This window comes from Psammomys obesus, unplaced genomic scaffold (genome assembly GCF_907164565.1).
Source record: "Psammomys obesus unplaced genomic scaffold, mPsaObe1.curated_primary_1811, whole genome shotgun sequence".
Lineage (NCBI taxonomy): Eukaryota > Metazoa > Chordata > Mammalia > Rodentia > Muridae > Psammomys > Psammomys obesus.
In genome coordinates, this window is record NW_026596040.1 from 23,399,364 (window position 1) to 23,424,718 (window position 25,355).

Genomic DNA, 25,355 nt, shown 5'->3' on the forward strand with positions numbered 1-25,355 from the left:
ACATACCACAGGATTGACCTAGATGGGCATTTTCAAGTTTTGTGCCTCTTCAAAAACTCTTTTTGAAAAAGTATACTATCTCATTATTACTTAAGAATTATTTAATACTATTATTTAATACTATTATTTAAGAATTATATACAGCATATTTTGATAATAGTCACATATCTTCCTCAAACTCCTCCAAGTTCCCTGCTCTCCTTCCTTTCCTGCCCCCTTCCATTGTGTGCCTTAGTTTTTTGAGGTACTATCTTCAAACAGATGTGCAGATGCTCTGGCTCTGACAGTCTTTCTGCGGTCTCTTCCACTATGTGCCCTGAGCCTTAGATGCAGGAGTTATGCTGTAGACATATCTATCTGTTGGGGACGGCACCCATGGTCAGCTATTCTCTACAGTTTGAGCAGTTGTGGGTTTGTATTGGTCTCCATCTACTGAAAAAAAATAAGCTTCTTTGATAAGGGGCAAAAACTACACTTTTCTGTAGATGGAAGCGTAAGTGTTTAGATGCAGTTAGACATCATACTGCCTTGAGAAAGTGGCACTAGTAGAATCTATTCTACATTCCATGGCCTCTCCGCTTTTATTTCTTCATCTTTGAGATGAGTACATTTGTGAAGTCCCTTTTTTTTATTTTTAAACACTCCATAGGGTCTGGAAAGATACCACAGTCAGTAAAAGTACACACTGTACAAGAACAAGGACTTAAGTTCAAGCTTTAGAACTCATGTAAAGAAGCTGGGCATGGAGGCACTTGTCTGTAATCTCAGGGTTGGGGAGACAGCCAGACCCCTGCCAGCCAGCCAGCGGAGAATGCTTAATGAGCTCCATGCTGGTGAAAGACCATTTTCAAAAAGAGGTGGATGGCAATCAAGATTGACCTCTGGCCTCTTCTGCACACACTCACATACAGACACACCTACACAAACACGCACACACACAATAGTTATGAGCATATAATATTTTGTAAGTAAAGCCCTTGGTGAGAACATCGGTGGTAACTGTTGTGATAACCTCTGCCGCTGAGCTTTGGGTGATCTCGGAACACTTGCCTTACGACTAGCAACTTCTCCCAAATGGAACAATCATGCCTATTTTAGAGGAGGATCATAATAGGGCAGTTTTTTTTCATTTAAAAATTTTTTTCTAGATTATTTTCTTGAAAGAAAAGAATTTGTGATATGAACTAGAAATATATAAGGTGGCTTTTTGAGAGTTCTGCCTTAAGGGTACCAAAAACCTCAAAAAGAATCTTCAGCATTTATGTCAATGTTGTGAATTTTAGCTAAAAGCCTCATATTTCATAGTTTTTGGCCCATGCTACTAGTTAAAAAATCACATTATATTCATTGTAGGATAGACACAAAATTTAAGGCAAATATGGATAATCCAGGTACATTTGCATGTTTTAATATGTATACAGTAACCTAACCCTCAGAATTTTACTAACCTACTTTAAAATTAAACAAAATAAAGTTATTCCCCCCTCTTTGCTATTGCCAATATTTTAAAAGGAAGGTAGAAGAATTTTTGCTACTTTTCTCAACAACCCAAGCCTATTCAAGAGCAAGTTTCCATAACTCTCTATATAGGGGACATCTCTGCATCTCACCCTAGCCCCCGAGGAAGGACCTGTCCAACAACTGTACTTAAGGTACCCGTTTCCCAGGATATAGACTGCATCTGCACATTGTATAAGGGTTTGGAAAACTGTGTGCTAGATGTATATCATTCTCAAAGTTCCATTACACCCTCAAAGCTACAAAGTTACAATATGTGTGTATGAATACATAGACACATACACACATGCATACACACATACATGTATATATGTTTATATACATACACATACACACACAGACATATGTTTTTCTCTTTCTACACAGAGTTTTTCTGTCTAGCCCTGGCTGTCCTGGCCTTGCTTTACAGACCAGGCTAACCTCGAATTCACAGATACACATGCCTCTGCCTCTCGAGGGCTGGGATTATAAGCATCCATCACCATGCCCAGCCATACATACATACATATATTAAAGGGAATTTAATACTTACATCTGTTTCTCTGTAGCAGCAATTTACACTAATCTAGAGCACAGCCATCAAGAGGAAGGAAACAAATCTGAGGTAGTTCAAATTATAGTCACAGAAGTCAAAGGTACCAGTGCACAGTGCTCTGGAGGGCTCGATTCCCAGAACGTGGAACTGTGCCTGAGGCAGAGGAGACATTCATTCGGGTCAAGCTGTTTGAGACTTTGGGACATGCAGAGGGACCTGGAGCCAACTCAAGGCAATGACCTTCAGATGCAATCTAAATATTTATATAGTAACAGAAATGTTAATGTTTTATTGTGTAATTGTTAATACTTTTATTGTACAATTGCCTTTACTTTTTTCTTTGTTCTCCCCCCAATCTCTTCTCTTCCTCTACCACTTGCTCTCATGTATGCCCAGTCTTCTCTCTTTTTTCTTATTTCTCTCCCAATTCTCTCCTTTTCTCAACACTTCCCCTTCTTTCTATCCCCTTTTGTTCCTCTCTCTTCCTCCTTGCCCTCATCTATTATCATCTTTCCCTTTTCCCTCTTGTTTCTCCCTGCCTGTGATTGTCTTGGTTGTCTCTTCCAGGTATTATGCCATCTGCTGCCAGCCTCTGGTTTACAGAAACAAGATGACCCCTCTGCGCATCGCATTGATGTTGGGAGGCTGCTGGGTCATTCCTATGTTCATATCTTTTCTCCCTATAATGCAAGGCTGGAACAACATCGGCATAGTTGATGTGGTAAGTGTACACTCAAAAACCATGGGTTAGTATCCACTCCATGTTGCTAGGCATTCTAGGTAAACAAATACCTTGTGTTTTTAAAAGTTTATTTATTTATTATTTAAGAATTTCACATATGAGCACAATGGATTTAGACCACATGAACCTCTAGACCGCAAAGGCATTTCCATGACTGTCTTTGTTTCTTTTCCTGTAATAAGAAATTCCCTGACAGAGGCAACTTAAGGGAGAAAGGTCTTATTTTAGTCCACAGTTTAAGTTGTCCATCATGGCAGAGAAGTCAAGGCAGCAGGAACTTGAAGCAGTGAGTCCCTTATTGTCTGCACTCAGAAGTGAACAATGGAACTACTCAATTGTTGATGTTCCTCCTCCTCCTCCTCCTCCTCCTCTTTATTTCTTCTTCTACATTCCAGAACCCCTGACTAGAAAATGGTCCTGTCCACAACTAAGATAGGTCTTCCCATACCAATTACAGTACTAAAGATAATCCTCTGCAGACACACCCAGAGGCCCTTCTTGCAAGAGATTGAAATTCTGTCAACTTGACAACTAACTCTAATCAATACAATGTCAAATTTTGCATTGCTCAATTTCAGCAAGAATGCCATGAAGTTGATTGATCCTAAATCCTCCATCTTCAATAAAGGATCAGGTACTTTATCCTTCACCTTCCCCAGGTTATGTCTGATTACCCTGGCTTGTCTTCAGTGAGAATACTGCTAAGTTGGCTTAGGTAGAATTCCACTTGTTCTTCCCATTTACTCTTTTGTTGTGGTTTGGTTTTGGGTTTTCTGAACAGGGTTACTCTGTCCAAACACGAGCTGTTTTAGACTCACTTTGTAGACCAGGCTGTTCTCAAACTCACAGATATCCTCCTGCCTTTGACTCCTGAGTGCTGAGATTAAAAGTGTGCACCACCTTTGCCCAGCCCATTTACTCTTAATAACTTTCTGTGCAGTGATCCTCCTCAATCAACTCCTGGGCTATAAATCCCCACTCTTTTTCTTTGTTGTGTTTAGAGTTGAATCTATTTTCCTTCTCCAAAATCACAATAGTTTCTTTTTCTTATGAAAATGCAGAATAAAGGCTGCTTAGCAAGTGTTTTAAATATTTTTTAACATTACTGTGTATCAGACAGGATAATAAACATTATATATTACCCCAAAAGAATATCTTGGGAAGAGTATAATTATGTCCACTTTAAGATAAGCAGGCTAATTCCATTCCCCATGACACATAGTAGACCAGGGACGGATTTAATATTTATCAATCAGTTCCCAGAACGTTAGGCATATCATACATTCAGAGAAGCCTTCATTCCATTTTATACTGAGCATCTATAAGATTTGCAGTGCCAAGGGAAAGACATAACATGTGAATGGAGTCTTCCAGGGAATGAGGAGCGTCCTGGGCCAGAAGTTGGAGAACTATGCTGTGAGTCCTGCTCTGTTAATATCCAACTTCCTGAGAGATTGTATTAAAAAGAGAAGTTGGTACTGTGTCTAATATGAGTATTAAGGGGACATATACAATATATTATTCAAACTCTGGCTATTGTTTTTCCAGAGAAATAGAAACAATAGGATGTTTGTGTGTAACTTCATCTATCTATCTATCTATCTATCTATCTATCTATCTATCTATCTATCATCAGTCTGTCTGTCTACCTGTTCATTATCTATCTGTCATCTGTGTATCTGTCTATCTACCATCTACCTACCTACCTACCTATCCTTCCCTTATCATGTATCTGTTAACCTATCTACCTGATACTTAGATAACAAAAAAGAGAAACAGAGTCAGATATATGGACATAATGTAACTGGTCCATGTGGTTATGCAAGTTGACAGTTCTCAGCAAACTAGAGACTTAGGAGAGCCAATATTTTAGTTCAAGCCAAATACAGAAAAAAATAATGATGGCCCTTCATTAAGTCAACACATCAGTTCCCTCTTACTTAGTTTTCTTGTTCTAGTCAGGCTTTTAATAGGTTGGATCAGTGCTGAATTGGAAGAGAAAATGGATTTAAACAATCTGCCATGTAATCTTAATCCAAAATATTGTCGTGCTCAAAGTTGGGTATTACCAAATGTCTGGATACCCCATGGCTTTGTAACACTGACACATAATATTAATCACCTCACTGTCAAAATCATTTACTCTGGCACAATAAAATTATAATGCCAGTTAAAATGGATGGTCTGGGTTTGTTGCCAGGGCTACCTATTTCCCAAGAAAGATGGCATGCAATCACTTAAAGCCAGTCCTAAGGTCCTACTAGATGTGGGAAAAGGAACAGAAAGAAGAGACTGAGAATGAGTTCTGGCCCAAAAGGATCAGAAAAAAAAATCCCCTTCTTTTGTACACACATTAAGCATTAAGGATTTTAACCTCACATTCAAAGGAATTCTACGGTCAGGACTTAACATTTCAAAACAGGAGCTCTTGAGCTTCTGAAACAATAGGAGAGCCAGGTAATAAAGAGATAAGGACTCCATCCTGGAAGAAGGTATAGATAATTTCTTAAATTCCATGCTATTTCTTTAAGATTGTTAGTTTTTTTTAACCTAGAGAAGAAATTAAATACCATATTCCAACTAATACTGTAATTCCAACAATAACAATAGTGACAGTCAACAAATGTTTCGTACTTACCATGTATCAAGCCCCATATTAATCAGTATTTCAGTGAACCTCATTTGGGGACATTTTTCACTCAGTTGAAACACTTGTGCTTTTAAAGCTAGGCTTGGCATAATTGTTCCTCTTCATCCTCAGCTTATAAATGGACACTGAGCCAACTCACAGAAGGGGGTTTAACATTGTGACCAATGTCTCCTTTTACTTCTTTGCTACCATTTACTAAACACGTTAGGCAATATACTAAATTTTTCATGATTTAATGTCATTTAGTCCATGCACTATTCCCATGCTTAATATTCATTTTATAAAGAAAATTTTGACTGCAAAGTACATGTGTTTAACAGTTGTCCTACTTGTTAATTTGTTCATTCAAGAAATATTGATTGAATGTCTACCAGGTTTTATAGATTTCCAAGAAATCAATCTCAGCATTTCAACTTTTGTGGCACTTAAGATTGAGTAAGAAAAACCACACTATATTTCAAGTGTTTGTTTTTTATTTCAAATAAAACTTCAAAACAAGTAAAAAGATACCAGGTAATGAGAAAATGTTGCTGCTTTATTTGTAAAATTTACCGCAGTGGATAAGCTATGGCTGGACCCCAGCCCTTCAGGATGATCCAGAACAAGCCATATGCAAACAAATGCTCATAGAAAAGTTACCTGGAACCAAATTTGTAGCCAATGCAAAGGCCCTCAGTTGGGAGCATACTTTGTTGATTCTAAGAATGTCAGGAGCAGAGGTTGGACATCTGGTCTTGGGCCAGATGATTGTGTTTGTTTGTCTTTTCACTTTGGGCAATAGCGGGCTTTTAAATTTTACTTTGAAACTGGAGGGTTCATGGCAAAGAAGTGGTATGACCTCTTTGTGTTTCTGAAGGATCATTATAGGTAGTCTGCAGAAGATAGTGGTAGGGCTACGGGAAATTTGGAAAGCCTTGGGAAGAAACTGCAACAGTCCTGCTAAATGGTGACAGGAAGGTGAAGCAAGATGGCAGTGCTCTGAAGTGGAGAGAAGATGTGAGAGTTCCGATGTTCTCTCTCTCTCTCTCTCTCTTTCTCACTCTCTCACTCTGTATCTGGTAGCTGCATTTCTAGGGGTTGTGTCTGTATTACTGAAGAGAGGAAATGATGGCCCAATCCTTGTCACCTATGTTCAACCTGTCAGAGGCAGGCAGCACGTGATGCACTAAAAGGAAGCAGATATCTAGAAGCTAGGCAATAAGGACTACATTTTACTTCAATTTGGGGCTGAAGAGATGGCTTAGTAAGAAGCCATAAGAAGATAAGAAGATGTATAGCACACACACCAGGTGACTGCCTGTAACTCCAACTCTAGGGAGGCCAACACCGCTGGCTTCCTGGCAACCTGCTCACATGTGAACACACCCACATGTGGGTGCACACACCCCCACACACAATTTTCAGATATTAAATCATTATAAGGTGGGTTGTTAGCAGACTGAAATACTAAATAAAGAGTTAGAGTAGGCTCTCTTGAGAAGGTGACATTTGAATAAAAACTTTAAAGAGATGGGCGAACTATACTTGTAGAAATGTTGGAGAAGCCTACAGTGGACAGAAAATAGCTGACACGAAGGTCCAGAGGCAAGACGTGCCTGACCTAGGCTGTAACAGAGTTAATGAGGAGGAAGATAAGAGCACAGGAAAGGAGCTTAAGAAATGATAGAATCAAGTAAAATAAAATAGGGAGATAAGGCATTGGCCTTATGAATGATATGGCGTTACAACAGGGTCTGAGCACATATTATTAATATTTACATTATTAAAGTGATTTATAATATTTGAAAGAATCCTCACTTTTTTCTGTTAAAATGTAAACATTAAAGAAGTCTGCTAGAGTGATGTCATAGGTAAGAGACAATGGTGCCCTGGCTTTAGTGGAGCAATGGAGACTGTGATTCAGAACAGAGGTGTGTAGCTTTTTTAAATTTATTTATTTTTTTATTAATTACAACGTATTCATTTTGTATTCCAGCTATAGCTCCCTCCCTCATCCCCGCCCAATCTCACCCTTCCTCCCTCTTCTCCTCCCATACCCCTCCCCCCTCCATCTCCCTTCCATCTAATCCTAGCCTGTCAGATCTCCTAAGGACTGGCTACATTGTCTTCTTTTGTGGCCTGGTAAGGCTGCCCACCCCCAAGGGAGAGGTGATCAAAGGGCCAGCCACTGAGTTCATGTCAGAGACAATCCCTGTTCCCATTACTAGGGAACCCACTGGACACTGAGCCACCATGGGCTACATCTGTGCAGGGGTTCTAGGTTTTTAATATAAACAGGATCTTCTGTATGGTTAGAAGAGAAACATGAAAGAGAAACATTAGTTAAATACAACCAAGATTTTGGTCAGTGCAACTGGAAAAATCTAGTGAATGACTATTGGTTTCAGCTGGGAATTCTAGATTGGCAATGCTATAGGTAGGATATTTGTGGAATACAGAAAGCACAATATAAGTGTTAAGTACCTGCTGTACATTTTAGTGCTGCAGTTAATAAATCAGGTTAATAAAAAAAATCTTAACGTTTATGGGAACTCTATCAGAAATGAGCTACAAGGTAAGGCATTCTCAGAGGTAGACCCTAATTAAACCCATGCAAGTAAATGTAATCATATGGGGAATGAAGCTATGCAAGAGAAGATGTTTCAGAAGTGAAAGGCCAGTCATGGAGGGTTGGAAAGTAAAGCAAAGAAGGAAGCAAAAGAAGCCAATATGAAGACGTATTGTAAGTGAGGCTAGAGAACACTGTTTCTCGGTATGGAAACAAGTATCCTAACATGATTATAAGGCTGAAGAAAATGCACTATATTAAAAAAAAAAAAAAAAAAAGGACCAGTGTCAGGCATGTAGCTATAGACTTGAGCAGTAGAGGCAGGAAAATTTCTGGTTCAAGCCAACATAAGCTGCCTAGTAAAAATCCTGTGCAAGCCCTGTCCAGACCAGGTCCTAGAACGGAGTGGGAAGCTGGCACACAATACCACTCCTAGCCTTGGAGTGATTGGCATTGTTAGCTACTGGGAAAGGTTAGAGAAAACCCCTGGCAAGCTGATCATACTCCAGTGGAAGACTATACATCCTACTGTGACTCTAATGCACTAAGGCTCTGAAACTGTAAGCAAACCCCAGTTAAATGCTTTCTTGTATAAGAGTTACTGTGGTCATAATGTCTCTTCACAGAAATAGAATAGTGACTAAGATACCTAAGATGAATAAAAACAGCAAGAGTAGACTTAAATCTCAATCAACCTGTGATTATGGTAAATATCAAAAGACTAAATTCTGTAAAGAAAATTTGCCAAAAGATAAATACTGTCATACTAAATCTAACTAAAAAGCAAATATATGCTTGTTAAAGAGAGGCTTATTATATAGAATATAGTGAAGAGGTTGAAATTTATAAAATAGAAAAATATGTACCTTGTGAGTACTAAATTTTTTAAAGCTTATATAACTTTACTGTTACATGTGATAAAAATTAAATTTAACACAATAGTGCTTTAGACAAAGATGTTTAATACTGATAAAGATAAAAATTAAACAGGAAGATACATAATAAGACACAAATTAAATATAATACAATTAATGAAGTTGTATGTTTGTTGTTTACTGTGTGTGTCTGTGTGTGTATATTTTTCACTTCTATAGTCATGTGTATATTTACATTGAATAAGCCCAAAAAAGGGAGCTTGGGTAAACAGCTCCTCTCAGACAAGGGCTATTACTAAGAAAAGTTCGCGGAAAAGAAGTCTAAGGCAGCACCTTCACAGTAAGAGAAAAGTTCTTCCATCCTTAAAGAGGATCTAGTGGATCGCAGTATCAAGGACAAATGAGATTCATTTATTCCAGGAATATAATGGAATCAATGAATTTTCTGCATTAATGAATGCAGATGAACCTACATGAACCTGTCATTAATATATCAAAAACAATTACTGCACTTTAATATTCATTCGTGATCTTTTTAAAATTCTCACCAATTTAAGACTATAAGGGAGTTTCTTCAATTAGAGCACATTGTCAAAAGCTTTTAACAAGTATGTTACATATTTGCTCAGTAAAACTGGTAAAGTAAGAACGTCCCTTGTTATTACTTATTTTTCTCCTTCACCTCCTCCTCTTCTTCCTTCCCTTCCTCTTCCACACTCCTCTTTTTGTCTGGGACAGCATCTCAATATGTGGCTCTGGCTGTCCTAGAACTCATTATGTACACCAAGCTGGCCTTAAAGTCATAGAGATACACCTGCCTCTGCCTCTTGAGTGCTGGGATTAAAGGCATACACCACTGTAACTGACTAGCTGTTAATTACTTTTTTAAAATAGAAAAAAAAAATAGTGTCATAATTGAAAAGAATGTAATGAAATTCATTATTTGGAAATTACATGAGTATTTATTGAGAAAGTTTAAAATAATGTAGAGATAAAACAATAGGTAATTTATTAAAGTCTCTAGACATATTCCAGGATTAAAAACAAATCCTCACTGAGTTCATGATACAAGAAACAAAAATTTTGGAAAAAAAATAGTTTTAGTACAGTATCACAAACAATGGGGAAAATACAGGGGTTGGAGAGATTTCTCAGTGGTTAGGAGCACTTGCTGCTTTCAAAGGAATCAGATCTGATTTCCTGCACCCACATGATGGTTCACAACCATCTGAAACTCCAGTTCCAGGGGTTCTGACATTCTCTTCTGACTGATACAGGCACCAAGCATATGATGCAAACACAAATAAGCAGACAAAACACACATAAAATAAATCCAGTAAACAAAAATATAGTAATAAATATAACAAGATAGCTTCAAAATGTTTATGCAGAAAGTTCCAGTACTGAAATAGACTTTTAAATGTATAAAGGGAAAGAAATTGTGTTCACCAATTACAATGATATCAATTTCCCCAATCTAATATTTTTAAAAGATAAAAAAAAATCCTTGAAGATGTTTTTGAAAGTTAATGTTATTTGTAATATTATATGGGAATACTGAGATGTAAGAATAATCATAGTAGTTTTTAGAGATCCACAATTCCATCAGTTTTGTTACCAATCAAAATTTAATGAAATTTTAAAAATCAAAATGGCATGGTATATAGAGAGAAAGAGCAATATAGGAAATTCAAGTAAAGAGCCATGTAGTTACAGTTTTCTGATATAGTCAAGCTATGTTGCAGTAGAACTGTGCTTTCAGTACATGGTGCTAGATCAACTGGCTATCCATATGGTAAACAGAATCTCTCTCCTACTCCATACATATGCTGCTTGATTTTTGTCAACTTGACAAAAAAAAATCTATCATAGCTGAGAAGAGGGAATCATAATTGGGAAAATGCCTCCATAAGATTGGTTTATAGGCAAGACTGTGGGGTACTGCCCTGGCTAATGTGTGATATGAAGGGTCCAGATCACTGTGAACACTGGCATCCCTAGGCTGTGTATAAATAAGAAAGCAGGCTGAGCAAGCCACAGGGAGCAAGCCAGTGAGCAGCACCCCTCCTGGGTTCCTGCTCCAGTTCTATCATCCAGGCTCCCACCTTGAGTTTCTCCCTTGACTTCTTTCAGCGACAGAGGGTGACCAACTAGTTTTAAGAAGAAATAAACACTTTCCTCCCAAGATGCTTTTAATCATGGTGTTTTATCTCAGCAATAGTAAAAACAATATCTTACGGAAAAATTAATCCCAAGTGGGCTGGAGAACTCTCAGTGTAAAAATTAGCACAACGAAGATGTGCCAAAATATGAGAAAGTGCCTTTAAGTGGTAGATATGACAATATTTTTATCATGAGCGATAAAGACTTCTTAATGGGCCACAATGATAGTAACTGAAGCTACAGGGTCCTAAGATTAAAACTTCAATTACCTGATACTAGTAAGAAAGCAATAAATAGATAAATAAACCAAGAATTTGCAATATATAATTTCAACAGTGAACATCTCCAGAATATAGATCTATTTTTTAAAAAAGGCCTATGTAAATGTGTATTAAGGAGAAATTACCTGAATAACGATTTCCCAAGACAAATGGAGAAGTAGTAATTGACTTCTAGATGTCTGGAAACATGTGGTAGAACCATAGTTTCAATGTGAGCACCCCTGATTAATTTAGACTTTATTCTGCTTTATTTGATTTGATTTAAAAGTCTAGTTAGTCAGGTGAGGCGAGGTAAACCTGAAACAGAGCACAGAGAACAGGATATACTGAGCTTAAGAAGACTGGCGTGAAAACAAAACAAAACAAAACCAAAAAAAAAAAAAAAAAAAAAAGGAAAGCTGACATGGATTCAACCTGAAGACACAATTGCAAGAATTCAGGCTGACAGAAGCTGGGAAGCAGCCCACCATTCTTATCTGTTCTGAGAGGACAAACCAAAGCACTAATCGAAACTAGGAACAGAAACTCCTCCCCCCTTTCCCAAGAAATGCATGTCAATACATTCAAATCATATAGACAAGGATGTCAAGACACTGTTCAAGACTGACTTGTTGGGCAGTAGGTTTTGCCAAGAGGCTCACACAATACAGGCTATTTCCAAATATCCTGGTTACCGTACAGAACTGGACAGCAAGACGATGTTGCTGAAGACACCACACACTGGAGTCATGGAACAGGGAGAAATCAAGCTGGTACTGACCTTCATCTCTACTGGGTAGCTTTCACAGTATTGAGAGATGTTATATATGCTACAAGACAAGAGATGTAATCATCATTCATACTCAGCTGTAAAAATGACTGGCTTAGAAAGACATAACCACTGGCACAAATAATGACATGAATCTTGTGAGAATAACCAACTGTATTCTTAATGAATTTAGGGCCCCCTTCTGAAGATGAAACACACAGCTATCACTATTTTCAGGCCAAGAGCCTGTGGCTAGACAGATCAAAGACCCTGGAAAAGATCCTACTGCCTTTATTCTGCTAAGTGGATATGGTATTAAACTATCTCCTAATTCTTACAGATTAAGGTATCTCTCAGCCTTCCTCAGAGACACTTCTGTTTGCAGTAGACCCACAACTAGCCAAGGTGCAGAGAATCATGGAGTATAAAATGCTGAATAGAACATATGTACTATACTTCTCCCTTTGAAGACTCAGGGATCATTGTATAAACAGTGTTAGGGTCAGACCACTGAACAGGGAGTTAGTCATGAAGTCCCTCCTAGCAGTGAAGCTACTGGCCATTGTTGGCTTTTGGGAGAGGAAGGGCCAATTTTTCCTAAGATTGTAGCCCCTGACAAGTCTGCTGTGCTCCAGTGGAAGACCACAATCCAAGTATATTTGGAAAACAAAAACTGGCCTTGATAGAAAATAAAAAGGCACAACCTTGGGTGAAAAAGGAAGAGGGGTGATCTGGAAAGACTTTGGAGAGGAAGGATATTATCAAAACACAGTGCATAAAATTCTCAAGGAACTAACATATGAACACAGAGGGAGGGGAGGGAGGGAGGGAGAAAAGAAGAGGGAGAGAAAAATGGGGAGAGAGATGAGTATCAAGGAAATGAGTAGCACTTTCAATAAACCTTAAACAAGCCCACAATGAGGTATAAGTATGTATAGACAAATAACAAGTGCTGATGAGGATGTGGAGTAACTGGAATGTTCCTAGCTGAGTGGCAGAAATGTTAATTGATACAGCCCATTGGGAACCACACGTATTACATCAACAAAATACATAGTTATGACAGAGGGGGCTTTGGGAAGACGTGAAGGAGGCCATTAATAGTCTACACATTGATTTGTGTAATGACTACATATATATTTTTACTTTATAAAATTCATTCACCAGATACATTTAAATTTTGGAAGACTCTGTTTCACTTCAACAAAATATGTATCCGCAAGGACGGCTTGAAGGCTCAGGTGTATCAATACATTAAATAGCTCATTCAAAGTAAGTGTTAAATTTGTGGAGGTCTTTGGCAACTTTGGCAATGGCGGTTTGAATGGAATGACTAGGAATAAGACCTAAATGGAGTGGATTCAGTAGAAAATAGGAGTCATGGATACACATCCCTTTCTTCAGTAGGTGGTACCTTTCAAAAACGCTAGGCATTCCTGAAACCATATATACACACAATGTTTTCCCTATAGACACATATGGTAAAATCCAATTTGTAAGCTAGGCACTGAAAAAGATCAGTAACAATAATCGCAATAATGTAGCACAATCATAACTGTATGCCTCCATGAAATTGCACTAATCTTGTACTTTGGGCCATTGTTAAGTATAATGAGGCTGCTTGAATATAAGTACCTCAATAGTCATTCGGACGACTGAGAAGGCTACTAGGTAATTAATGGTTGTCTGACGTATATAACGTAGACCTGATGGACAGATTCACTTCTATGTGAGACAGAGGGTGGTGTAGAATTTCTTTAATGTTACTCAGAATGGCATACACTTTAAAACTTAGGCTTGCTTATTTACACAAATTTTGGAACTGGCTCACCACAGTTAACTAAAACCTTGGTAGGTAAAACTATGGGCAACTGGGCAACTACTGTGTTATATCTTCCATGATTGTAAAACACCTACATTTTCTTCCTCTCAAGCTCTAAGCTTCTCTTGCTCTCTATGTCAATGCTTCAGACACTGTATTTTCTAAGTGGGAAAAACCTTCATCAGTACATTCATTAAGCAAAGAAACAAGTCTAGAAAAAGCCCAGCATCCCTCAAAGATCTGAGTTTAGAATGATATAGGGTGACATTTGCAAACATTAACAAACTTATTATGTTAAAATGTGACTACGATGATGAAATTAAGAATTCTTAATGCAATTGATCTACATGAAGCTCAAAAATCTGCAGATAACATAAACATATTTGATGGTATTGATCTAAGACTTCTTATTAAGGGATATTCATGTGTTATTCACTGTCAGACGAGGAAGAAAGAATTGATAGAATTGAGAATGATTTCTGGCTACGTTTTCTTTTTCTTTCTGAGACCTCACACAGACAATCTCTTAGCAGTCTGGGACATGTTCTTTTTCTGTCGTGAAAACCCCATATGCTATGAACTTGTAGGAAAAATAAAAAATTAATGGTAAACCTTCTTTTTCTTTTTCTCTTTCCCCCCTTTTTTCACTCTTTCCCTGTTCCTTTATCTTCTCTTTCTCATCTTTTTCCATTGTTTCCTTTCCTATGTTTTCCTCACTTTTTGCTATTTTTTCCCACTGTTTCCTCCTCATTCACCTTCCCACCCTCATTTTCTCTCTTCCTCCCATTCTCAGATAGAGAAAAGGAAATTCAACCACAACTCTAATTCTACATGCTGTGTCTTCATGGTCAACAAGCCCTACGCCGTCACCTGCTCCGTGGTGGCCTTCTACATTCCATTTCTCCTCATGGTGCTGGCCTATTACCGTATTTACGTCACTGCTAAGGAGCATGCCAAGCAGATCCAGATGTTACAACGGGCAGGAGCCACCTCTGAAAGCAGGCCCCAGCCAGCTGACCAGCACAATACGCATCGCCTGCGGACCGAGACCAAGGCAGCCAAGACTTTATGCGTCATCATGGGCTGCTTTTGTTTCTGCTGGGCCCCCTTCTTTGTCACCAATATTGTGGACCCTTTCATAGACTATACCGTTCCTGAGAAGGTGTGGACTGCTTTCCTCTGGCTCGGCTATATCAATTCAGGGTTGAACCCTTTTCTCTATGCCTTCTTGAATAAGTCTTTTAGGCGTGCCTTCCTCATCATCCTCTGCTGTGATGATGAACGCTACAAAAGGCCCTCTATTCTGGGTCAGACTGTCCCCTGTTCAACCACAACCATTAATGGATCCACACATGTGCTAAGGTGAGTGCTTACGGAGGGGATCAGCTGGGTCGGTTGGCATTGTTCAGAAGGGGTTTGTGATCCAGGTTTCCTCTACGGTGTTATTCCTGAAAATGTTGACAGTGCTTTCAACGATCCAAGTCCACTCTGCCATCTAACCATGGAATTAATTAGTGAGTAAGGACTCAGGACTCTGATTGACTTGCATTCATATCGATATCAAGGTCAAGTTCTTTGACCTTGGCTAGTGACTGAGTTGATGACCCTTGATCACTAACAATTCTAAGCCTCATTGTACTTTAAAAAATTGGAATTATAACTGCTGTATGTAGATGCCAGGGCATTTGTGAGCATCAAATGAGCCAGTGTCTGTGGCACACATAGTGCAAGCTTGAGCTCTGTAAGCACTTAGAGAGAGCAGTGCTGTCCACGACTATTCACAGATTCTATTTTAGGCAGCCACTGAAAGCATGGTCTTTTAAAAAGCAGGAAAGGCTTGATTTTAACTCTCCCATTGCCCTCCTAACTACCTTTGTAATCATTCTTGCATTTACTTTTCATCAACCATAAAAATGTCCCATAACATTACTACCATTCTAATTAGGTTTTGTGACAAGGAGAGATAATGTTTACAGAGATTGACACATAGTATGCTCATAGTACTGGCACTCGTGTTAACATTAGTTAAGCTAGTGGTTGTTGTGTGTTGCCTAAAAGCCTAAAAGAGATGATGAAACTGAAATGAACTGAGTAATACATGCGTAGTAGTATTGCAATGTAACAATTTATCTAGTGGCGTTTGAGGATCTACAACAGTGATATGAGCAGGAAGAACACTGGGCATTCAGGGCAGACTTCACAGAACAGCAATTTGTAGGAAGTTGAGATAAGGGAGAGAAACTATAGAAGCCATTCAGGCAGACAGAGCAGCATAAGAAAGGAAGAGGAATACCAAAGAGCACTTGGGTGGTAGGGACTTACCAAGGCAAAGTCACACAAGGCTGTTGGCGGTGGGAGTACCTTGGAACTAAATGTTCATATTCAAGGTAGTTACCTAGGTCACACAGGCTGTTGGAAGTGGAAGGGACACTGAAGTTTGGTGTCATAATGCATCGTTCCACACACAGCCCTTAGGCGTGAGCTTGAGTTGTTCTCAGCTGTGAGAAGTTGCAGATACAGAACCTTCATCCTGTGGCAAAGATTAATTCTCAATAATATACTGTTCTCTGCTCTGAGAGCCATCCAGAATTTTGAAGAACCCTTCCTTCTTTGAGTCAAGCATCTCTCTTTTTCTGATGATGCCAGTATGAAATTGTCCTAGCAGCTGAGACTTGAGGGGTTTTCATTTGTATGCCAGAGAGAAGAGGAGCAAACTCAAATTGCTATGATGTATAAACAATGGTTCTCAGAGGCTTCTCAGAAGTTATGAATTCAGTCTGAAGGCACCAGTGTGGGCAGACTTGCAGTGGAAGCCTAACACAGTGTTGGAGTCACAGCTGGTGGAAGGGCCTCAAAGGACACTCTGACAGTTTGGCATTCTCTTCATTATTATGGGAGGGAGTGCCACCAGAAGAAAAAAATCCAACTGCAGAATGTGTGCAGAACTTGTGTGTGGGTGCTAGGAGCTTTAGCTATTTAAGCTAGCAGTTGCCTACGTGCAGGCTGTCGGCAACTTGCCACAGTGTGTGCTTCCAGCAACACATTCCTAAGTTGGTCGTTTCTGAAGTGGGTGGCTTTCTAGCTCAGGTGCTGCCGTAGAAAAGAGTTGGACACTGCTGGGACAGCTGGCGAAGGTCCCTTTATACTGATTTTTTACTGTTCCTCACTGATCCTTGGTCACCTGTGAATGGCTGTTAAGTGAAGAGACTGTTTGAGAGGGCTATGAATGTACCCTCTGTTTGGTCCTCCTTATACTTCTTCACGGAGTTGGAAGAGCAGGAAGTTGCTTAGAGTTGTTCTGTGGGGAAGAGAATCCTATGAAAATTAGAGAAGTCTATGCAAAGAAAATACAACTATTTCTAAATGGTGTCCACTGTAGGTAAATTCTGCAGGTGCAAGAATCTACCTGTTTGGTTCACAGCTCCAAAGCAAGGACCCAGTGTCTAAGACACATAGGAATGTAAGCCATAGATGACTACATGAGCAAAATTAGTTCTTCAAATCAAGTGTTTTAACTTAATGTAGTGTGTAAAAATCAGCATCGCCTTAAAGATCTCACATGCAGAATGTCAGTGAACCAATTCAACGCATATAGAACTAAAATAACAAAACAGAAACCACCTTTCATTGACTACTCCATCTCCAGTTGTCTTTTTCAGTGTTTTTACACACATTCTTAAAACCATATGAAGTCATAACTTTCCCCATCATTTTATATAAGTGGCACTATTATATACGTACTTTTCTGGTTTCTGGATTTTGTGTTTTATTCTTTAACAGTAATGTATTTGGACATAATTCCACTGAAGAATGTGTAGACAGACACGTTCATTTTTTTGTAAACATATTTTTTTTCCTACTCCTAGACTTGTAGGCGTTTCAGGGATTTCAGAAAACTACACTATTTTAATGCCCTTCAACACATTTCTTTGTGCATATGCTGGCATTTCAGATAACACCAAAGCTGAAATGTTTTTAATATGCATTTTAATAACACATTTACCATAAAAATGGACCTCCTACAACACTGTATGGGTGTGAAAAATTATTCATATCATTTACCAGTGGCAAATATCATTTTTAATTATTTTGTTAATTAGAAACACCCATGTAACTTGCATTTCCCAGATGATTTATCATGTTGAACCATTTTTTTTAAAATTAGTACTCTTTTAAAATGTACTACTCATTTTAAAATGTAGTAAATTTTCCTTAGAAGTATGTTCACAGGCACACAGAAATACCACCAGACAGCATGCAAATACCGTTGCTTTTAGTAACAACGAGGTTTGAATTTTAGTCTTTATTTTGCCTCTTAGGAACTACTTCCTAGTCTCTCTTTACTCGTGTGAAATAAAGCAAAAGAATGACAGTCTCACTGGCTGGCATGGTATCCACTAGCTACAAATGATTATTTTGGGAAAAGTTTAAATTACATATATTTTAAAATACAAAAGGATGCTACAGAATAGTCTTATTATTTCTTTAATCGTTTCATACATGCAAACCACGTATTTCGGTCACAGTCACCTCCTTTCTTCCCCCAAGAACCCTCTATTAGTCATCATACCCTTCCAACTTTGTATCTTCTTTTTTTTTTTTTTTTTTCTTAATAATCCTCTGATACAATTCATGCTGCTTATACACTCCCGAATGCAGGGCCATCCACTGGAGCGTGTTTAACCTAGCAGGGGCCACACCCTTAAATAAAACTGACTGTCACTCCTCCCCAGAATCCATCAACTGCTGATGGCTCCTCAGCTAGAGCCGGGTACTAATGAGACCTTTCTGCCTCGAAGCTGAGTGCTGACTGTCGATCTTGTGCAAGCTTCCACAACCAGCCGTGTGAGTTTCTTAATTCAGCAATCTTATCGTGTCCAGAAGGTGCGGCTGCTCCCCGATCCTCTGGTCCTCACAACCTTTCTGTCCCCTCTCCAAAATGGACCTTGAACCTTGACGGGAGAAGAGGTATAATATCATATTGTTTGTGACTGAGGGTGGAGTAAACACTCTCAAGAAGTATCCTAACCCAAAAATTAAAGGAAATGACTGTTGGAAGGAAACAGCCATACTCTACCTCTTGGAGTGCTTGGAATGGGTTGACTTGTTGTTGCTGTTGTTGTTTGAGACAGGGTTTCAATGTGTAGCCTTAGCTAGCCTCAAACTCACAGTGCTCTGCCTACCTCTACCTCCCTGAGTGCTAGTATTACAGGCGTGCACCACCACTCCTGGCTGGGTTGACTTTTCTTGATGGGTCACCACATAGCTATTGTTGAAATAATTTACTCACATATTTGTAAATAAAATAGAAGTTGAAACTTCTGATACCCACAAAGAGCAACCATGTTAAACAGAATGTGTTTGAATGCAGGGACAACCAGACCACCCTCATTCTGGAAAAGCTAGGAGCTAAACAAGTCTTACTAATGATGCTTTTCCAAGAGAGCATTTCAGAGAAGAGCAACAGTCCAACTGCCCCCATGAGAGGGCTGGTTTGCTGTACTAAATGCTGCCTTTAGGGCTGGTTCTCTTATAATGATTTCACTTAAGATGCTCATGCCACTTAGTTGCCTTTTGGTAAAACTGAAAATAAATTATTTTTCATAAAACATACTATACTCTGGTTACGGTTTCCCCTCCCCCAACTACTTCCAGATCCTCCCCTACTTCCCACCCACCCAAATCTATGATCTCCCTCTTACAAACAGGCATCTTGTAATAGTAAATAACATAAAATAAAAACGAACAAACTTGACTAGGAACAACCAGAAGAAAAAGACCAATGAAAAAGCACAAGAAACACATATAGACCCTGAAACACACACATTCCCACATACAGAAATTCCCCCCCAAAACACAAAGTGGAACATATATATTTGAAAGACATGTAATGAAGAAAAGGAAGCAAGAACAATGCCCAGACAAAGCATCAAGAGATGAAGAATCTCCAAAAATGGTACTGAGTTTGCTTTAGATCTGTCCTTAACACTGGTTTGTATACCTAGTGAGACTACTGGAGAAAACTACATATTTTTCTTTGTGCTTGATTATCAATTGGAGACAATTTCTGCAATAGAATTGGGGGCTTCTGTCTGCTTCCCCTCTCAATCTGGGACATGTGCAGGGCTTGTGCATGCTGCCACAGACTCTGCATTTGTATGTGTGTCCGTCCTGCTGTGTTTGGAAGGCTTTATTTCCTTAGTGTCACAATTTCTTTATCCATTCTTCAGTTGAGGGACATCTAGGTTGTTTCCAGATTCTGGCTATTATGAATAAAACTGGTATGAACATAGCTGAGCAAATGTCCTTGTTGTGTGGTAGAGCATCTTTCAGATATATACCCAGGAATAGGATAGGTGGATCTTGAGGTAGAGCTGTTTCCCAATTTTCTAAGAAAGCTTCAGATTGATTTCCAACAGTGGTTGTACAAGTTTGTGCGTCCACCAGCATTGGAGGAGGGCTCCCCTTTCTCCACATCCTCTGCAGCATGTTCTGTCACTTGTGTTTTTGATCTTAGACATTCTGATGGGTGTAGGATAGAATCTCAGTCATTTTGATTTGCATTTCCCTGATGGCTAAGGATGGTGAGCATTTCTTTAAATGTTTCTCAACCATTTGATATTCCTCTGTTGAGAATTCTGTTTAGCTCTGTATCCCACTTTTAAATTGGATTATTTGGTTTTTATTTAGTGTTTTATCCCCTCTCATTCTTCCAACCTTTCCACCTCCTCTTCCAGAGCTTCATGAGCTCTGAGGGGAGGGATGTGATGGAGATGTCCTATTTAGGATTGAGTGTTCCAAGGTTTTACACCCTCTGCACTTTGTTCCTTTGTGGGTCTCTATTCTTGTTCCCCATCTACTGTAGGAGGAAGCTTCTCTGATAACGGCTGAGCAAGCACTGATCTATGAGTACAGCAGAATGTTGTTAGGAGTCATTTTACTTCTATTTTCCTTTAGCACAGTGGCTCTCAACCTTCCTAATGCTGTGACTCTTTAATATAGTTCCTCATGTCGTTACAAGCCACAATCATAAAATTATTTTTGTTGCTACTCCATAGGTATAATTTTGCTACTGTTCTGAACCACAGTGTAGATATCTGTGTTTTCATAGTGGTCTTAGGCAACCCCTAAGGGGTCATGACCCACTTGTTGAGAATCACTGCTTTAGCAGACCAATAGCGTTTAGATTTCTCCTGGGTCCCCCTGGCCTATTGTGTCTCAGGTTCTTGGCCACCTGAGCAGTGTCAGGTATGGGTTCCCTCTCATGTAGTGCATCTTAAATCCAATCAGAAATTCCCACAAGCTTTGTGCCAGTGTCACACCAGCGTACCTTGCAGACAAGTCATTGCTGTAGATTCAAAGGTGTGTGACTGGGTTGGTGTTTACCTTTCTCCTCTGGTAGTGTGTGGAGTATCTTCTAGTACCATGAACACTATTCAGTAAGGTGAAGGCTCCAGACAGGCACCAGCTTGACTCATTAACCATGGTCAATGAGTTATATTCATGCTGTCTTCAGCAAAAGGCCTTACCATGAGTTTGCGGTGAGCAGCCAATAGCCTTGGCAATAGCCTGGGTTGTTTATGGTTTCCATCCGGCCCTTTTGGCCAACTACTCAATTAGATGTAAGCCATTCCCAGAACCAGAGGTTTTATTTGGTGGCTAGAGATGTCTAGCTGGGGCTGTGTCTCCCCTGTTATTTTGTGATTTCATTTAAATTTTATATATGTATACATTTTAAGAAGCTTCTACTGAATTGAGTTTCCATATGACCCCTCGATTGGACTGTTGTTTTTAATCTGTCCTTACCTTACCCCACTTCTATCCCCTTCCTCATTTGATGTTTTTGTCTCCCCCAGCCTCATCCATTTATAGCTATCCATTATATTTCCTCTTGATTGTGAGATCCATCCCTTCCTACCTAGTCCTTCACCCACCTAACCTCTGTGGTTATATAGATTGCATAACAGCTAACATCCTTGTATACATGAATATAAACCATATTTATCTTTCTGGGTCTGGGTTACCTCACTCAAAATGATTTTTTTTCGAGCTCCATCCATTTTCCTGCAAATTGCATCATTTCATTTTTAACAGTTGAGTGATATTCCATTGTGTAAATGTAGCACATTTTCTTTACCCATTTTTCCATTGATGGACATCTAGGCTGTTTCCAATTTATGGCAATTATGCATAGAGCAACAAGGAACAAGTATCTATTATAGGATACTTGCTCAACCATGTTCATATATATATTTACATATATATAACATACATATAATATATAGAATAAATATATAAATATTGGTTCTTAATATTTATATAAATATTTTTGTCAACCATATCATTCTATGTTTGGTCCTTTTGGTGACAAATTCTATATGTTTTTCTTTTTTATAATGTTTTAATATATGTGTATATATACATTTATAAAATTTTATATACAATATATTGTGTTAGTATTCTACTGTGAAGAGACACTATAACCATGGCTACTCTTATAAAGAAAAACAGTTACTTGAGGCTGGCTTACAATTTCAAAGGTTTAGTACAGTGCTTATTTTAAAAACTCTACTTTATTTGGGGGTGTTTAAGCTTCTACCTCTCTTCCAACCTCCCAATTCTACATAGGAGAGAGAGAAGGTTAGTGGGGAGAGTGGGAACAGACTTCTTTACTTCTCCCAGCTGTTTATGGTCAAGGGGTTCCTTTAGGGCTATATCAATCTCTGTCAACAGCAGACACAGCCAGCAGTCTCCTCCACGCTGCTGCACCCTGAAGCATTTCTCTTTGTCTGCTCCACCCACCACACTGTCCGTCTCTCTGGTCTCTCCAAACTGCTATACGCCCGCCACACTGCACCCCACACTTTCTCTTTCTGGGCTCTTAATTTTTATCCTTTGAGCCCTAGACCATGGCCCTCTCCATGCCATGTGTGGAACGCCGTTACCAGCTAGCAAAAGCCAAACCTTGCACGAAACAATTAACAGCTGTGAACAAATGATAGCCCAACTAACATCCCATACTTGGGAATAAAACAAAAACATATTTACATAACATAACTGAGTTCACAAAGAAACCAAAACTTCTGTTACAGTTTAGTCCATTATCATCATAGTGGGAAGCATGGTGGCACACAGGCAGACATGGTACTGGAAAGGTGGCTGAGAATTCTATATCTAGATCTACATCTAGCTGGCAGCATGGAAAGAGTCACTAGGTCGGATTTGGGCTTCTGAAACCCCAAGTCTACCCCTAGTGACATACTTCCTCCAACAAGGCTACTCCTACTTCAAAAAGGCCACGCCTCCTAATCCCTGTCAAGTACCACCACTCTCTAATGACCAAGCAGTCAAATAATAAGCCTATGGAGGCCATTCTTTTCCATCTACCATATTCCCCTCCTTGGCCTCTATAGGTTTGTAGTTGTATTATAATGCAGAAATGCATTCAGTCCAACTTTAAATGTCTCCATAGTCTATCATATTCTCAACATTGTTTAACAGTCCAAAGTCTCTAAACTCGTGGCAATGTCTTAACTATAATTCCCTGTAAAGTCACAATAAAAAAGCAGATCACATACTTCCAAAATTCACTGCCACAGAATATGTACTGCCATCCAAAAGCAAGAAAAGGAAACATGGTGGAGAAATGCTGGACCAAAGCAAGCCCGAAAACTAGTAGGAAAAACTCCAAATTCTGCGACTCCATGCCTGAAGTCCAAGTTCTCTTCAGATTTCCAATTTCTTTCAGCTTTGTTGGCTATCACTTGTATCTTGATAATATCCAGTCCCTGTACCTGTCTCCACCTCCCCATAGGACCACCCAACATATTTTGCTCCCAACATTATATCCTCCATTTAAAAATCTTTTTTTTTTCTATTTACTTATTTCTAACCCAGTGAGATCAATCAGGGCTGCCTATGTGCTCATGGTGTTGTGTCAGCCACCGGTGGATAAATAACCGGCTAGTGCCTGCCTCCCCATAGAAAATTGGTTCTCTCTTTCCCAGCAGCCATCTGCCAATAGCTCCTCAGCTGGGGATGGTGCCTTAGGAGCTGCTCCCCATGCTTGAATTAGCTGGAATTTTTAATATATATTTTTAATTGAAATAGAATTACACTTTCCTCCTGCCTCTTTCTTCCTCCAGCCCCTACCCCAATTATTTCCATCTCCCTATCTCAAGTTGAGAGCCTCTTTTTCATTGATTATTACTGTTATAATAAACACACACAATGTGCTGAGTCCATTTTTGTTGGTGGCGCATATATTGTTTCAATGCTGAGCACTCTGCATTGAACAACTAACAAAGAGGCTCATCCCTGGAAGACCCTAATTCTCCTTTTCTCACAAGTCATTAGTTGCTTGAAGTTCTTTGTCTATGGGTGAAATTCCACAAAATTCCCCATTAGCACATTCATTGATATCACTATTGTTCTTGTTTTGTTTATGCAGCCACTTCTAGGAGAGACTGTTTCACAACTAGCTTCTGGCTCTTAATATCTTTCCAACATCATCCATGATGTTCCCTGAGACATAGATGGAGGAGCTGTGATGTAGCCACATCTGCTGGGGCTTCCCACAGTGATCTTTCCATTACATACAGCTGTGGTTTTCTGTGCTGGTCTCCACTGTAAAGAGGTGCTTTTTTGATGAGAGAGAGTAGCCACACATATCTATGGGTATAAGGATGAGATTTAGAATGTATTAAGGAGCTACACTGTTTTAGCCAATCCTGGGAGCAGATTTTTTTCTAAGCCCCATGATGATACTATTAGCCTGGGGAAGTAGATTAGGTTACCAGACATACTTTCTCTCCTACTGATTTGACCTTAAGCCCAAGTGGACAGCTGTTGGTTGCCATCCACATTACACCTTTATGAACATTCTTCCATGTTGGTAACTGTCATGGTTAATAGGTGCTGCCTCTGAGTAGGACAATGTGATTGCTTCTCTCCATTGGCAGATTCCATAATATTTTATGGAACCATGGAAGCAGACCACAGAAAAGAGACTTTCAGGTCAGATCCAGCTTGGATCATCTGAGTCCTGTGTCCTAAGAATGAAGTGTCTATAGCAATTGGCCTCACCCCCAACCCCTGAAAGGCCACCAAGGGCTACAGTGATAATCTATAGTCTTCTGGGAGTCGCTTGAACTACCCGGGCTAACCATTCAAAAGAAGGTTTCTTGTTCCTGGTACTGGGGTTTTGTTAGTCTATGGTTTTTGTGGGGAGAATTGTCAGCAGCTTAATTTCCTCATAAAGTAAATTTAGGTAAATATAAGATGACTTGGTTGCTTAAAGCTTTATTGAACAACCTTGGTTTTACTTGTCCTTTGTGCCTTCTTCTACATTAACTTCCTGGCTTGATCCTTCATAAGTTTTATGCAGACAAGCAAAACTGCAGTGACTTTATGAGTGAAATGGCCACATCATATCATATCATATCATATCATATCATATCATATCATATCATAT

At 39.2% G+C, this 25,355-nt stretch overlaps 1 protein-coding gene across 1 annotated transcript in view; it reads left to right on the plus strand.

Moving 5' to 3' along the window:
• Nucleotides 1-25,355, plus strand: part of Htr4 (5-hydroxytryptamine receptor 4) — a 115,699-nt gene that overhangs the window by 68,599 nt on the left and 21,745 nt on the right. Inside the window, 2 exon segments of the mRNA XM_055622732.1 lie at nucleotides 2,621-2,774; nucleotides 14,676-15,244. Coding sequence (XP_055478707.1) covers nucleotides 2,621-2,774; nucleotides 14,676-15,244 — 723 coding nt within the window.